Source organism: Eretmochelys imbricata, chromosome 22 (assembly GCF_965152235.1).
Source record: "Eretmochelys imbricata isolate rEreImb1 chromosome 22, rEreImb1.hap1, whole genome shotgun sequence".
Lineage (NCBI taxonomy): Eukaryota > Metazoa > Chordata > Testudines > Cheloniidae > Eretmochelys > Eretmochelys imbricata.
Genome location: NC_135593.1, coordinates 20,841,323 through 20,858,111, shown reverse-complemented (window position 1 = coordinate 20,858,111; position 16,789 = coordinate 20,841,323). Strand labels below are relative to the sequence as shown.

At 48.2% G+C, this 16,789-nt stretch overlaps 1 protein-coding gene across 6 annotated transcripts in view; it reads right to left on the bottom strand.

Annotated features, from left to right (window-relative positions):
• Positions 1-16,789, bottom strand: part of C2CD2L (C2CD2 like) — a 47,160-nt gene that overhangs the window by 18,720 nt on the left and 11,651 nt on the right. For 2 of the 6 annotated variants that reach the window (XM_077839801.1, XM_077839800.1), the window contains 4 exons: positions 9,292-9,387; positions 8,635-8,754; positions 6,807-6,917; positions 5,703-5,819 (listed from right to left, as the gene is read on the bottom strand). In XM_077839801.1, coding sequence (XP_077695927.1) covers positions 5,703-5,819; positions 6,807-6,917; positions 8,635-8,754; positions 9,292-9,294 — 351 coding nt within the window. In that variant the 5' untranslated portion in view covers positions 9,295-9,387. Of the gene's footprint in view, positions 1-5,702; positions 5,820-6,806; positions 6,918-8,634; positions 8,755-9,291; positions 9,388-15,273; positions 16,100-16,789 lie in introns of those variants that run through there. The other 4 variants (XM_077839799.1, XM_077839796.1, XM_077839798.1 and 1 more) reach the window with 4 other exon arrangements.

Here is a 16,789-nt window from a genome sequence, read left to right as displayed (position 1 = left end):
TGAGAAGGAGGCTGAATAACCTCAATCAACAAAATGCAGTACTGACTGTTATGATATGCATCCCTGATTGTCCTATGGCAACTCATGGTATCCAGCATGAATACAGCAGAGAAGCCATTCATGAACTTGAGCTGGTCCCAGAGCAGCCCACAGCCTATTAATCTGTGGAGGAGCCTGCGCAGGGAAGTGACTATGAGAGCACCATTGCTTAAGACAACAGAGCAAACAGAGGAACTGACTATAGGGAACAAGTCTGCACTGCCTATGGAGGATAGGTGAAATAAGTCAGACATTCTATTAGCTGGTTAATTACCGTTTCTGGGTGGTCTCCTCTGCACTCACCTGCACATCCAGTCCCCACTCTTCAGCCCAGATTCCATTTCCTCTGTTCCTTTAACACTCTAATACAGGTGTGGGCAAACTTTTTGACCCAAGGGACACATCTGCATATGGAAATCGTATGGCGGGCCACGAATGCTCACAAAAAAGGGGTTGGGGTGCGGGAGGGGGTGAGGGCTCTGGCTGGGGGTGCAGGCTTTGGGGTGGGAAGCTCATAGAAGGAAGGTAATATGGATGGGGGGTGTTCAGCTGTTGTGACCTGTACTGGATGTGCTATGTTTGTCTTTCTTCCACAGGACAGAAGCGACTTTGTCTGTACAAAGTGCAAGCTGGTCTCCATATTGGAAGAGAAGGTTCAAGGTCTGGAGCAACAGGTATTGACTCTGTGTTGCATAAGAGAAACTGAAGATTTCCTGGACAGACGTCAGGATATGCTTCTACGGGCACAAGGTTCTGAAGATTCAGAGCAGACTGCACATCGGGGACAGGAGGACGGTGAAGAAATTTGGCATCATGTGACCTCCAGAAGAAAAAGGGGAACGTCCATCTACCAGCAACGCAGATACAGATAAGTAACCGTTTTCATGTTCTCTCCACAGGAACTAATGCGGAGAGTGGACCAAATGATACGTCTGAGGGAAGGGAGCAGAAGGAGACTCCGCCGACTGGAAGGCATGACATGCACTGTCCTAGGGTTGTGGGTTCCACGACCACCACTCCCAAGAGAAGGAGGCGGGTGGTAGGGGTCGGGGACTCTCTCCTCAGGGGGACTGAGTCATCTATCTGCCGCCCCGACCGGGAAAACCGAGAAGTCTGCTGCTTGCCAGGAGCTAAGATTCGCGATGTGACGGAGAGACTGCCGAGACTCATCAAGCCCTTGGATTGCTACCCCTTCCTGCTTCTCCAATGATACTGCCAAGAATGACCTTGAGCGGATCACTGCAGACTACGTGGCTCTGGGAAGAACGATAAAGGAGTTTGAGGCGCAAGTGGTGTTCTCGTCCATCCTCCCCGTGGAAGGAAAAGGCCTGGGTAGAGACCGTCGAATCGTGGAAGTCAATGAATGGCTACGCAGGTGGTGTCGGAGAGAAGGCTTTGGATTCTTTGACCATGGGATGGTGTTCCAAGAAGGAGGAGTGCTAGGCAGAGATGGGCTCCACCTAACGAAGAGTGGGAAGAGCATCTTCGCAAGCAGGCTGGCTAACCTAGTGAGGAGGGCTTTAAACTAGGTTCACCGGGGGAAGGAGACCAAAGCCCTGAGGTCAGTGGGGAAGTGGGATACCGGGAGGAAGCACGAGCAGGAGCACGTGAGAGGGGAGGGCTCCTGCCTCATACTGAGAAAGAGAGGCGATCAGCAGGTTATCTCAAGTGCCTATACACAAATGCACGAAGCCTGGGAAACAAGCAGGGAGAACTGGAAGTCCTGGCAAAGTCAAGGAATTATGATGTGATTGAAATAACAGACTTGGTGGGATAACTCACCTGACTGGAGTACTGTCATGGATGGATATAAGCTGTTCAGGAAGGACAGAAAAGGTGGGGGAGTTGCACTGTATGTAAGAGAGCAGTATGACTGCTCAGAGCTCAAGTATGAAACTGCAGAAAAACCTGAGAGTCTCTAGATTAAGTTTAGAAGCGTGAGCAACAAGGGTGATGTCGTGGTGGGAGTTTACTATCGACCACTGGACCAGGTGGATGAGGTGGACGAGGCTTTCTTCCAGCAACTCGCACAAGTTACTAGATCGCACGCCCTGGTTCTCATGGGAGACTTCAATCATCCTGATATCTGCTGGGAGAGCAATACAGCGGTGCACAGACAATCCAGGAAATTTTTGGAAAATGTAGGGGACAATTTCCTGGTGCAAGTGCTGGGGGAACCAACTAGGGGCAGAGCTCCTCTTGATCTGCTGCTCACAAACCAGAAAGAATTAGTAGGGGAAGCAAAAGTGGATGGGAACCTGGGAGGCAGTGACCATGAGATGGTCGAGTTCAGGATCCTGACACAAGGAAGAAAGGAAAGCAGCAGAATACGGACCCTGGACTTCAGAAAAGCAGACTTTGACTCCCTCAGGGAACTGATGGGTAAGATCCCCTGGGAGAATAACATGAGGGGGAAAGGAGTCCAGGAGAGCTGGCTGTATTTTAAAGAACCCTTATCAAGGTTACAGGGACAAACCATCCCGATGTGTAGAAAGAATAGTAAATATGGCAGGCGACCAGCTTAGCTTAACAGTGAAATCCTTGCTGATCTTAAATACAAAAAAGAAGCTTACAAGGAGTGGAAGATTGGACAAATGACCAGGGATGAGTATAAAAATATTGCTCGGGTATGCAGGAGTGAAATCAGGAAGGCCGAATCACACCTGGAGGTGCAGCTAGCAAGAGATGTTAAGAGTAACAAGAAGGGTTTCTTCAGGTATGTTAGCAACAAGAAGAAAGTCAAGGGAAGTGTGGGCCCCTTACTGAATGAGGGAGGCAACCTAGTGACAGAGGATGTGGAAAAAACTAATGTACTCAATGCTTTTTTTGCCTCTGTCTTCACAAAAAAGGTCAGCTCCCAGACTGCTGCACTGGGCAGCACAGCATGGGGAGGAGGTGACCAGCCCTCTGTGGAGAAAGAAGTGGTTTGGGACTATTTAGAGAAGCTGGAAGTGCACAAGTCCATGGGGCCGGATGCGTTGCATCTGAGAGTGCTAAAGGAGTTGACGGATGTGATTGCAGAGTCATTGGCCATTATCTTTGAAAACTCATGGCGATTGGGGGAAGTCCCGGATGACTGGAAAAAGGCTAATGTAGTGCCCATCATTAAAAAAGGGAAGAAAGAGGATCCTGGGAACTACAGGCCAGTCAGCCTCACCTCAGTCCCTGGAAAAATCATGGAGCAGGTCCTCAAGGAATCAATTCTGAAGCACTTAGAGGAGAGGAAAGCGATCAGGAACAGTCAGCATGGATTCACCAAGGGCAAGTCATGCCTGACTAATCTAATGGCCTTCAATGACGAGATAACTGGTTCTGTGGATGAAGGGAAAACAGTGGACATGTTGTTCCTTGACTTTAGCAAAGCTTTTGACACGGTCTCCCACAGTATTCTTACCAGCAAGTTAAAGAAGTATGGGCTGGATGAATGGACTGTACGGTGGACAGAAAGCTGGCTAGATCGTCGGGCTCAACAGGTAGTGATCAATGGCTCCATGTCTAGTTGGCAGCCGGTATCAAGCGGAGTGCCCCAAGGGTCGGTCCTGGGGCCGGTTTTGTTCAATATCTTCATAAATGATCTGAAGGATGGTGTGGATTGCACCCTCAGCAAGTTTGCAGATGACACTAAACTGGGAGGAGAGGTAGATACGCTGGAGGGTAGGGATAGGATACAGAGGGCCCTAGACAAATTAGAGGATTGGGCCAAAAGAAATCTGATGAGGTTCAACAAGGACAAGTGCAGAGTCCTGCACTTGGGACGGAACAATCCAATGCACCGCTACAGACTAGACAGCAGTTCTGCAGAAAAGGACCTAGGGGTTACAGTGGACGAGAAGCTGGATACGAGTCAACAGTGTGCCCTGGTTGCCAAGAAGGCCAACAGCATTTTGGGATGTATAAGTAGGGGCATTGCCAGCAGATGGAGGGCCGTGATCGTTCCCCTCTATTCGACACTGGTGAGGCCTCATCTGGAGTCCTGTGTCCAGTTTTGGGCCCCACACTACAAGAAGGATGTGGAAAAATTGGAAAGAGTCCAGTGGAGGACAACAAAAATAATTAGGGGACTGGAACACATTTGAGTTATGAGGAGAGGCTGAGGGAACTGGGGATGTTTAGTCTACGGAAGAGAAGAATGAGGGGGGATTTGATATCTGCTTTCAACTACCTGAAAGGGGGTTCCAAAGAGGATGGATCTAGACTGTTCTCAGTGGTAGCAGATGACAAAACGAGGAGTAATGGTCTCAAGTTGCAGTGGGGGAGATTTAGGTTGGATATTAGGAAAAACTTTTTCACTAGGAGGGTGGTGAAACACTGGAATGCGTTACGTAGGGAGGTGGTGGAATCTCCTTCCTTAGAAGTTTTTAAGGTCAGGCTTGACAAAGCCCTGGCTGGGATGATTTAACTGGGGATTGGTCCTGCTTTGAGCAGGGGGTTGGACTAGATGACCTCCTGAGGTCCCTTCCAACCCTGATATTCTACGATTCTATGTGGGGCCAGAAATGAGGAGTTCAGGGTGCAGGAGAGGGCTCCGGGATGTGGTGTGGGGGGTGAGGGTTCTGGCTGCGGATGTGGGTGGGACTGGGAGATGAGGGGTTTGGGGTGTAGGAGGGTGCTCCAGGCAGGGACCGAGGGGTTCAGAGGGCAGGAGGGGGATCAGGGCTGGGACAGGGGGTTGGGGCACGGGTGGTGGGGGCGGTGAGGATTCCGGCTGGGAGTGCAGGCTCTGGGGCGAGGCTGGGGATGAGAGGTTGGGGTGTAGGAGGGTGCTCTGGGCTGCGATTGAGGGGTTTGGATGGGGGGCACGGGAGGGTGGCTCGGGGGTGCAGGCTCCGGGCGGTGCTTACCTCAAGTGGCTCCCGGAAACAGCGGCATGTCCCCGCTCCAGCTCCTACGCAGAGGCGCAGCCAGGCAGCTCTGCTGTGCGCTGCCCCATCCACAGGCACCGCCCCCACAGTTCCCACTGGCCATGGTTCCAGCCAACAGGAGCTGTGTGGGCAGTGCATGGGGAAGGGGCAGCATGTGGAGCAGAGCCCCCTGGCTGCCCCAACGCATAGGAGATGGAGGGGGGGGGGGACATGCTGCTGCTTCCAGAAGCCGTGCGGAGTGGCCCCCGACCCTGCTCCTCAGCTGGAGTGCCAGAGCAGGGCAAGCCTCAGACCCTGTTCCCCAGCAGGAGCTAATGGGCCGGATTAAAATGACTAGCAGGCCGGATGTGGCCCACAGGCCGTAGTTTGCCCACCCCTCCTCTAATAGATATCAGCCAGCCAGCCAGCGATCCTCCCCAATCCCCACTGCTTTCAAGGCATACGGGGAAGGAAAAGAGGATTACCAGACATCAAACCAATGTTCTTATCTAGTCTGGTTTCCCCATCTCAAAGTGGCCAGCACCCACTATTCCAGAAAAAGGTAGAAAAAGCCTATAATAGACAGTTATGGATTTAACCCATGGGGGAAGTTTCTTCCTAATTCCTGGCAGTTAATAGCCATTTTATGACCTAAAAAATGAGTTAACAGCCATGTAGTTTTAATCCCAGCAGTATAATGGAGAGTATTAACCTCCCCAAACACATCTAACGCTTTTTGATTCATGCCATGCTCTTAACCTTGGTAATCTTGTTGCAGTGACTTCCACAGGCTAATTAGGCTGAAAATTAGGAGAACCTTACCACATTACTACCAGCAGTGCATGCCTTCAGATTCACCATCATGGCAGGCTGGGTGCTGACAACTGAGTCCTCAATCAGGTCCTTTATGGTGGACAGATCCACTTTCACATCATTCTTCTTCCCAGCAAACCAAAATGAAAAAGACCCCCCCAAAAAAACAAAACAAGCCAAGTTACCGGAACAGTTTCCTCCTTAGAAGATAATTTGCTTTCCTGATTTCTTATCAAAGCCATTAAGACGGCCCCAGTCCACCTCCCACAGGGTCATACTCAGCCCATGCCATTTGTCTATATTGCATTCCCTCTAGGGTTCCTAAAAAGGGGTAAACCAGGTGTGTCACTCACAGCTTATGTACATAGTACAGCTTATATATACACGGTGTACATGCACATACATCCATACTCTCACAGTGTTTCAAAGCAAATGGGTTAAGGCCAAGTGCCTGCAATTTCCCCAAGAGCTGCATTCACTCCAAATCATGACAATAGTCATTAGAGCTCCCCAAACTATCACAAGCGTGTGAGACGGATGAGTGACGAACCTGCTGCACTTTGGAGACAGCAGCTGGATTGCTACACCGAGTCAGAAAGAAGAAGCCGGGGGAAGCCAGATTCTCAGTACACACATACCACACAATTAAGACTTATGGGATTGGAGGGACTAAACAGGAAATGCTGTAGGGGGCACAAGTGCACCAGGTGTCCACTTCGTTAAGCGGTTGATATTGTGGGTTGTGCTGCACTAACTTTTTTGAGGAACTCTCCTCCTGTAGCAGCTCCACTACTGGCAGCAATGCTGGGAGAACTTGTGTACACAAGCATCTCGCCCTGGTCGGAGAGCGTAGCTAGAACAGCTGTAGCTGCTGGCACCTTGTTTACACTAGTGCTTCCACTGGTGGTGGTGCACCAACGCTAGTTCAAGAGTGGAAGATCCCACTCCTCGCCCTTTAATCAAACAATCAAAAGATACTAATATAGACAAGGGTATAGAGAGGAAAGGCTGCCAGCTCCTTGCCTTTCCCAAGTTACAGCCCAGTACTGGGTTCAGCCCACCATGTCTGTTCTCAGCCCCAGCCCCACTTCCTTGCTCCTCCAGTTTGCTCACTTCACGAGGCTGAAGTTTCGGAACAACTGAAAGGTTCAAGTCTGGTCGGTCCTTGAATGTCCATGACACCAGCAGGCCCTCATTCTTCATCTCCTCCAAACGGATCTCCACCTGGCTCAGGTCAAAAGAGGACCATTAGGAATCAACTTGTTATTAGATGCCCTGTTCATTGATTTGGGATTAAATCACCAACAGGGCCTCATGTAACCTAGTACGGTGAAAGGGCAAAGAGAACCATCACAAACCAATCTGTGCCAAATAGTTTGTAAACAGAGGGCTTCCTTATGGTATGCCATGCTTATGGTATGCCAGCATGATATTCAGAGTCCAGAGAGGTAAAACCATCCCAGAAAACCTCACTGACTCAAAGAAAGATCAGTAATAGCCATCCTGATTTCTCACCTCTATGTGAAGCACAGAGATTGGTGAGAGGAGAATAAGACTATAATATGTCTCATTATTTCACAGATTGAACAGAAAGCCTGGAAGGTGACACGATGAAGAACAAATTGGCTATTAATACAGGACCTCCGCTGAGACCAATCAACCAACCATTTCCAGTTCTGAGCACGGACATTTACAGTAATGACAATTTTTGGGGGGGAACTGGATTGAGAACCAACTGGGCCACCAAATAGCCTGGAAATGGGCAAATACAACCTGGGCTGGATTTGAATCTGTAACTTCAATGCAGAAGGCTCCACTGCTCCATTCCCCAATCCCACTGAGCAACACAGTCTCAGTGAAAATGCATTTCCAACAATGCTTTCTTCAGAAGGAGCCCAGACCTTGGAGGCTTTCAAGAAGGATCTTACAAACAACTCAGCAGGAAGCTATTGGGAGTTATTTTTCTTTTAAATTAATTTGGGATTAAAAGGGCTGTTCTCTGGGAAAAGTTTGGAGATACCCAATAAATGAAATGGTCAAAAGGGAGAAAACTTCTTATGAGTGAGGTAAGGAACCCTGGATCAACAGAGCTAAACACAGAGTTTCCCAATTATGGATTTATTTTCCCGCAGACAAGAAAAATCCTTTGTTTATAACACAGATGGGTCACAGAGCTCTTTCACATTTTGCAGTAGAGCCTGACTATGTGGACTCCATGCTTCCTGTCCAGCCTGGCAAAAAACAGCATGTTACAAAAACACAAATAGGCCATTACCATGCCTCAGAAATCCAGTCACTGGATTTTGTTATGCCTACATAGACAGGGTCTATAGCAGGGGTGGCCAACTTGTGGCTCCGGAGCCACATGCGGCTCTTCAGAAGTTAAAATGCGGCTCCTTGTCTAGGCACCGACTCCGGGGCTGGAGCTACAGGCGCCAACTTTCCAATGTGCGGGATGGTGCTCCCTGCTCAGCCCCTGGGTCTGCCACAGGCCCTGCCGCCATTCCACTCCTTCCTGCCCTCTCCCCTGAGGCTGCTATGTATGCCCTTGCTTCTCCCCCTCCGAGCCTCCTACACACCACAAAACAGCTGATCAGGAGGTGTGGGAAGAGAGGGGGAGGCGCTGATCATCGGAACACACTGGGAGGAGCTTATGGGGGCTGCTGACATATTACTGTGGCTCTTTGGCAACGTACATTCGTAAATTCTGGCTCCTTCTCAGGCTCAGGTTGGCCGCTCCTGGTCTATAGCAAGTTTTATATCATGATTCTCAGAAAGCAGCTCCCTGAACGCACAGCTCAGGGAAATCCTGCTAACCCCACAGTTTTGACAGGAGGATTGTTATCGTGACTCATGCCAGCTCTTCCCTCCTGCAGACTTGTAGAACGGTTAGGGACAGGGAAAGAGGAAGTCTTTAACCCAGCAATTTAGCATTCATTACCTGGGCCTGCAGCAGAGCTAAGGTGACATGATAGGTATCCACGGAAACAGCAGCTGGAGACTGCTGAGTGACAGAGACTGGGAACTTCACAGCATCAGCTGACAGATGACAGTGCAACACCTGGACAGAAGAGAGAGGAGAGTCTGCAGCAGCCTCCCTGAGAGAATTGGGTTGAAGGGGAAACAGACAGAAGCCAGGGGAATGCAAATGACTGGAGAGGACTGTCAAGGGGTGCTCATGGTGTGACCACAGTTACCTCAAGAATTTGTTGCTTAAATCTTTGATGTACTCTTACTGAATCGCCTCTGTTTTACAGGGTCCCCTCTGTTTTGAATTGTAAGGCTGTGATGTTGAGAGTCCAACAGCACTGGTCAGAGCCAAGAATAGTGCAAGATGCAAGCACTGTCAATTTCCCCAGCCAGCTCAGTCAACTCCTGACCTGCACCCCCACTACTATCCTAGACTGGAGCTTGCCCCTACAGCTATTCCAATATCGAGTGGCCCCCTCCTCATAGCTCTGACATCTCAACCCTGGCCTGCAGCCCCATTCCCGCATCCATTGTCCCAGTCTTAAAGGCCAAGTATATTGTAGAATATACACTAGCACTCAGTGAGAAGATACAGAGCACAGCAAAATGGAGAACGGCAGTGCCTTACCATACTGTGGTCTGCCTGGTCTGTGCAGGTCACGTGACTTATATTCACCGCTGGTGGTTGCTGAAGACTCTCTTCAAATGTGATTTGGACTGAACTCTGGGGTGAGAGAATCTAGTTAGTCCCCAAACAAGGTCAATTTATCTAAAAGCCATTTCAAGGAATGTTAGCAACTCCAACAAGAGGCTTCCAGAAATGTTGTTATATGGCAGTCACGTGAGAACAGCGTGAGCGCAGAGCAGCATCCATACAAGCGGACAAGTGGGTGACAGTGAGAGTAGGCACATTCAGAATGAATAAGAGGAAAGACTTCCTTGCATGGCATGGAGTTGGCTTGTGAAATTCCCAGCCTGAGGAGGCTTTGGGAGATTTAAACAAGGGCTGGAGGATTCCATGACAAATAATATCTGTAGCTATGACAGCATCATGCTGAGGGGTACAAGTTCACCACTGGAGGCTAAGATAGGAATCACTACCCAGCCGCGCACACAGCATAGGGAGAGGAACTCTTCCTTGCCAACGCTCCATAGCTCAAAGGCTTTGTTTATGAATAGCTCCTTATGCATTCAGCCCTAGGGTATTACAAAAAGGTATCACTCAGGAGGTATCCGTTAAACACAGATCTCAGCAGGGATGGAAATTATAGCAACCCATGATATCTGAACCCAAGCATCCATGGCTGCTGCATCCCCAAAACCAATATTTCAGAATAGAGTCTGGCAACCCAGTCGCAGCTACAAAGTTACCCCACATAGTTCTCCTTGGGGCCAGAGACACTTCAGAATCCCAAACCCCCTCACATGGCAACGTGGCTTTCAAGAAATAGCATCAACAAGAGCATCTGCTCAGTTCTTTGCTTGTTACCCATGAACTCACTAAGGGCAGCAGCAAAGATTTTTTAGGGAGAGAGAGCGGGGAAAGAGAAACAAGAAACAGACAGGAGCTGCAGTCACACTAGGAGGGTTTTGGTGAATACATAAATCACGTGAAAGAACACTGTGTCAAAGGCAGAGGGACTGCAGTGACAAAGATGGCAATGTCAGATCACATGGGGGGTTGTGGCTGATGCCAATCTGCTTTAACAATTTGTTTTTGGGGCCAAATTATTTCAAGCTGGGTTTGATTCTACCTGCCCCCCGCATCAATTCCAGTTTAGTTGCCGGTCTCCAGATTTGGAAAAGTTTTTTTTTTTTTAAAAAAAGGCCTTGATAAAGCTTTAAGCTCATGAACCCAGCTCATGTAATGTAGACGACACTCCAACCACAAGGGAAAACTGTGCGAAATATGGAGGAGTACACAAGTGGTGGTGGGGTCTGCTACTGAGATAACAAAATGGACAACACTCCCAGAGCTTTTGCCTCCAGGTGGCAGTAGGCAAGTACCTCCCTCTCCACAGCTGCAATCTGCTTCTGGGAAGCATGCTGTCACATAAACGCAGCGGCTAGACCTGTATTTGCATTTTGCAGTATACCCTCAGGATGTCTGACATCTGACATTGAGTAAATATGGCAGCCACCACCTTCAAGTTCTGCTTCCCTTCTCCCCAGAGAATCAACATCCCACTATTTCAGCGCCTCAAGCTATGGCGCCCCCAGCTTGTTGCTGAAGAGAGGACTCCAGATCTTAATTTCTGTCCTCTCAGGAGGAATCTGAGCATCCCTGTCCTTGCATTTGTTTTTGCCACTCAGAAAGATGCCTCACTTTGACTTCCATCCACAGCCAATCTGGGGGTGAGCTGCTCTGTTCTTTTGGAGTGATTCCCCTCTGGGCCTGCAGAGATGACTAGGGTTTAGGAGAGGACAGAGAGAAAGCAAGATGCCTAGAGCTGTGCTTCTATTTCACAGCACAGCAGATAAAACACTGGGTATTACAGTGTCATGGGAGCTCACCTGCTGGGAGGCAGGTTCAGATGTTGCTCCTTATTAGAGGTCAGCATGAGGCTGGACATGTCCCCCCCATAAGGAGAATGAAAAACCTGGAGAGAGTACAAGAGCCAAACTGCAGCTTTTCCTGCAGCTTCAGAAAAAAAAAAAAATGATTCCAGCTGCAGCTACCTAATCATGATGCAACCTTCACACTCAAAAGAATCTCGCTAGTTATAAAGGTACCTGAGCATAAACCAAATGCTCCCTGAGCTCCAATCTGCAGACCGTCTGCTACAACAGTCCTGGGATCTCAGGCAAAAATTCTGCCAATGTTCCTCCATCCTGACCCAGAGTCCTGCTGCTCTTTCAGTCATGGGCTCCTGGCACACTAGTCTGCTGACATCTCTGTCCTAACCTGCAGCTGCCCTACAATTCCAGCTCTGAGTTCATCCAAACAAGAGCCATAGCTGTGATGCAAATGGCTGATCCGAAACATGAACAAGTGTTTAAGACAAGAAGTGAAAAAGTAATTTTTGCTTGAGACCTAATTTTGAACCGAGGCGTCCTGAGGTGAAAAGCTGGTGCTTTAACCCTTTTGCACCATGGAGGCCTTTGTGTGTCCCCTCTTCCATGCTTTGTCTCTGTTTAGCTAATCCACCCTCCCATCAAAACACCTCTTTGACAGGGTAGTCCATCCCCTTAAAGGCAGTAGGGTCTAGAGGCATCCCACTCCTGTCCCATGGGTGTGGCCTCTTTAGATGGGGTACCTAAGGATCTAGGAAAGTCACAAAGGCAGATATGGGGAGAGAGGAAGTGGTCCTGAGAAATAGTCTGTGTTTGGAGAAAACGTGCTAGTATTCTTCTAAGGAGCAGGAGTCTTGTAGAGTTAATCTGGGAACGAGAGCTGTATATATTCTGTCTCTTCCCACAGGGCATTCACACATTAACAGGAGAAGGCTGCCTCCCTGCTGACCCCTCAGAGCCCGGGACTAATTGGAGAAGCACACCTGCTGGAGGAGAAGCTGGCTGAAATCCACAAGAGGAGCCCTGGGCCTCTGCACCAAAGGAGGGAGCAGCTTGACAGACAATCCCCAGCCCAAGAGGAAGGGCTGGAAAGACCCCTAAACCTAAAGGGAGGAGGCCAGGCACTTTTAGTTACATTTCTACAGGTATCTTACAAGATTAAAACCAGCGCTGAAGACATTGAAACGTACAGTTCCCCTGACAGATTATATCTTCTCTCTCACCCTTTGGATATAGCATCGTTGAGGGAGGGATAGCTCAGTGGTTTGAGCATTGGCCTGCTAAACCCAGGGTTGTAAACTCAATCCTTGAGGGGGCCATTCAGGGATCTGGGGTAAAAATTGGGGATTAGTCCTGCTTTGAGCAGGGGGTTGGACTAGATGACCTCCTGAGGTCCCTTCCAACCCTGATATTCTATGATATGACAGGCCATGCAACCACATCAGGAACCCACAACACAGCAACAGAATGGGTATCCACACCAGGTACTTGCATCCTTTGTGATGCAGAGTCCATATCCACAGTAGGGCACTTAATGGGCTGGAACACACTGCTTTAAGACTGTTAACCTTTATAAAATGCTTTTTACCATCTCTTCTGGTGCACGGCTGGGTTAAATATATTTTTAACATTCCTTAACTAGTAACACTTGAGATTATTAAAACAAAGAATTTTTAGTCATGCTGCTTGTTTAGGTTGTGGGTTTCTTTCAGCTTGGACAAGGCAAGCAGGAGTAGTAGTTGCTAGTGAGTTTTCCTTGCCAGTGGTTGCGCATTACTGCACTAAAAAGTGCAATGTTTAGATTGAAAAAAAACATGAGAAAATATTCAACACACTTTCAATGGAATTATTTTTTTTAAATGTTTCTATTCAATTTAGCATTTGTGAAAGTTAGACTTCACGAACCCTGAATTTCGATAGCAACTTTGACAATATCTTGTGTGGTAAAGCTGAGAGAGACTTATGTGGTCTGAACTTTCATCATACTCCTATTTCATAACATTGCTTTCTTATTTATTCCATTCTGCTTCTTGGCCAGGTTAAAACCTATTTTAGCAACAAACTGTGGAAGGCAGTCAGTACTGAGTTTGGGAGCCCTATTAGGCTAACTGTTACTGTCTGGACAACAAAGTCATTTTAATCACTTCCTGTAACATTTCCTCCATGAAACAATATGCCACATTTGTATAGCCCTCTGATATACTGTATACATAAATAATAAGCTAAAACATATACAAAGTCTACAGTCAGCCTCATTATCCTATCAGGAGATTGTCTTTCTGAACACTGAATTTCTGTGTTTCACTTTGCATTTGAAAAATCAATGGTATATTACTGTAATTTTATATGCAAATGAGAGATTACAAGACAAGTGTTTCTTCCTGTGCTGTACAGGATTTGCTACATTCAATATTACTGACTAACTTGCTGACATACACAAAACAGACTTGGGGGAAGGCAAGTTAATCACCTGAGATCTACATTGAAGCAAGTGAATTAACAGAATTACAGGGGAAAGTTACTTGGCTTTATGCTGTGGAAGATAATTATGGAAATGAGAGTTTAGGCCTCAAGGCTCCACTGATCAGGCTATACTTCCACACAGCTTCGTTATGCACTATCATTTCAAATGCAATCCGCAACAACATGGGGCTTTCCCCTTGGATAAAACATTCCCTCCCTCCCCAAAAATGCACACAAATTTTATATCCATTTTCTCCTCTCATTGAGGCAGCAAAGTCCTGGATGTGACAAAGATAATAAACTTGTCAATCTCCTTTTTTGGTGTGAACATGACTTCGAACTAGCCTTCAGGGACTTTTGTCTCAGACTTTTAGAAGCCTATAGCAACCTCTTAACACTCTAGAAAGGCCAGGACGTCCACAAACCTTTCCACCACAGCAGGCAACCTCAAATACTGGACCCACTATACCTGTACTCTCTTTGGGTGCAGAATGGAAGTCATCACCTTGCAGGCACTGTGGGATGCTACATTTGTTTCCATGAGGAATCAATTAGGAATGTTCTTTTTTAGGAAATTCAATACTAAAACCTAAGATAATGCAATATTAAGGCTTAGAGATTAAAGTGAACATTGGCCAGGAAATTCAGAAGTTAAGATTACTGTGGAAGCCTTTTACTGGCAATGTCAGATAGTTTTACAATACTTAGAGTTGTGCGCTAGAAAATAGTTTTACAAAATTTACTGTTAAAACAGAAATCTCAGTATCTTTTAGAACAAAAATAGTTCATATTTAAAGTATTCTTAAAATACTTGCAGTGCTTACAACCGCAACATAGTATTAGGCTAGTGCATGAAAGCCAGAAAATAAAATTATCTAGTCTATTATCATTGTTCCAAATGAGCAAAAGGTAGAACTTAAAACCAGAAATGTTAAGGATAAAAAATCTCATTTTAAAGTATGCTCAGGTTTAGTAATTATGGGCATTAGTGGGAAAGTAACTATTGTATATTATATTAGTCTGACATATCCCACTACATTTAACAGATTACATATGATAACACAAAAAAGTTCATTTATGCAAGTGGTCAGATGTCCCACAAGGAAGAGACTTGGCACAATGTGGGGATTTTCTGAAAGGTCTTTTCCATCTCTAACTTCCATTACCATGACTGTGAAAACTTTACTTTCCATTTCTGGTTTCAGTGCACTTGAATTCTCATTATTAACACTGCATGACTAAGGACAAGCCAAGACCCCAGTTCCCAATGTCCCACTCTACTCGGGCTACAGAAGGGTCCCCCCCTTTATCCATTCAAAGATTATTTGGACAGGAGTCAGGAAAATCCACAGCAATTTCTGTTTTCCAGAGCACTTTAAGGTTAATCTGAGGAGGGATGAAAGCCCCTCCCTTTCATGCCACTTGCCACTTTATAGGCAACCTCGATTTTGTTCTTTGGAGGCCAATTTCACACGAGCTGGGGGAGACAGAGAATGGGGTTAACAGCAGCTATTCAAGTGACATTTCTGTGAGGTGTACAAACACCCGATCCCCTAAACGCTGACCCCATAATCCAGTTGGAGTTACTGCCCCATGCCCGGCTCCGGCCCAGCACCTCCTCCCTGCCTCTTACCCCGTGCCTGCAGGCCTGCTCGTTGAGGGCTCGCACCCAAGCTCGCTGCCAGTTCTCCCGGAAGGATCTGAAGGCGAAGAGCGAAGCAAGGAGCCCTCTGGCCCCCGCTACCGCCTCCTCGGGAGCTCCGTCCGGGGCCACCCGCAGTCTCAGTAAGGACTTCCAGATGCCTGCTTCCCTTAGAGCTCCTCCCGAGGTCTCCGGCTTTCCCCGGCCGCTCCACACGCCCCGGGAATACTGCAACAGCCACGCCGAGACGGTGAGCAGGGAGGCGGCGAAGAGCAGCACCAGAGCCGCCCAGCCTAGCTCCAGCTCCATGGTGCTCTCTGCTCAGCAACTTCGGGGAGGCTAGTAAGGGTTTCACGGGGGTCCGGGAGGCATGATTGGGGGAGGGGAGCCGCCCAGGGCCTCACCCCGATCTCCGGCAGTTGTACGGGAGCATCTCAAGGGCCGGGGCCTGCCCAAATCTCAGTCACTACTCCCGGGATAAACACGGATTTCCAGGGAAAAGGGAGGAGGGAAGGACGCTACCGGTCTCCCTTATGATAGGCGAGGGTGGTGGCTCCCGGTCTCTCCCCAGCTCATCCACTCGCTACATTGTATCTGCTCCGCGTTCCATGCTGGCCGAGCCGCTGTTGGGTGGCTCCATATACGCTCCTTAGCTGCACTCTCCCTGAGACTGGTTCAGGCGGAACCGAGCTTCTACCGGGGAAAAACCAACCGGGGCTGCGTGCGCAGAGCTAATGCTGACAAGGGAGCTAGGGCGCCCCGCCTCCTGCTGGGCGGACTCCTTCAAGGCGCCGCTCCGCCTCCTCCAGAGGAAATGAGAGAGTCTTGGTTTCTGCGCTCTCTCAATGACCCCACAGCGCCACAAGCCACGGAGAGCACGGATCCGGCCTCTGCTGCTGCAATAGCAGCGGGGTTTGTTTTTGTTGTTGCAAAACTGCAAACGCAGCCACTCATTCACCCTGAGGCCAAATGAGAAAGAAGCCTCGTCCCTAGCAGGCTCTTGCAGTCCCTCCAGCACGGGAAAGGCAAAGAAGGGCGGATGGGTGTCACTGTCTCAGCTGATGTGTTCGAATAATCAGGGGTTGGTACATGTAGGAGTAGATAGGCAAGGAGACGGTCCCCTCCCTCTGGGAGGTTCAGATACTGGCGTGTTGGATTGCTGTAGTCATACTTGATTATCCCTGTGTTATACAGGTGGGGAAATTGAAGTGCAGAGATGGGGAACTGCTCAAATTCATACAGGTAGTGGTACTGTGGTAGTGAGAGAAATAAGATTTTATATTTATATAGTGGCTTCTATACAACAGCTCTTTAGAGTCTGATTCTCCCAAGCCTTGCATTTTGTATAGTCATTTACTGTGGATGTAAGATGCTATTGCGATGTGAGTGGAGAATTGTGATTGGGAGGCATTTTACACCCAATCAGCCATAAGTGCTTTCAGAAGATACCCGAGCGAAGCTAAGCAGGACGAATATAAAGACAGCGCCACTGAAGTGCAACCACATC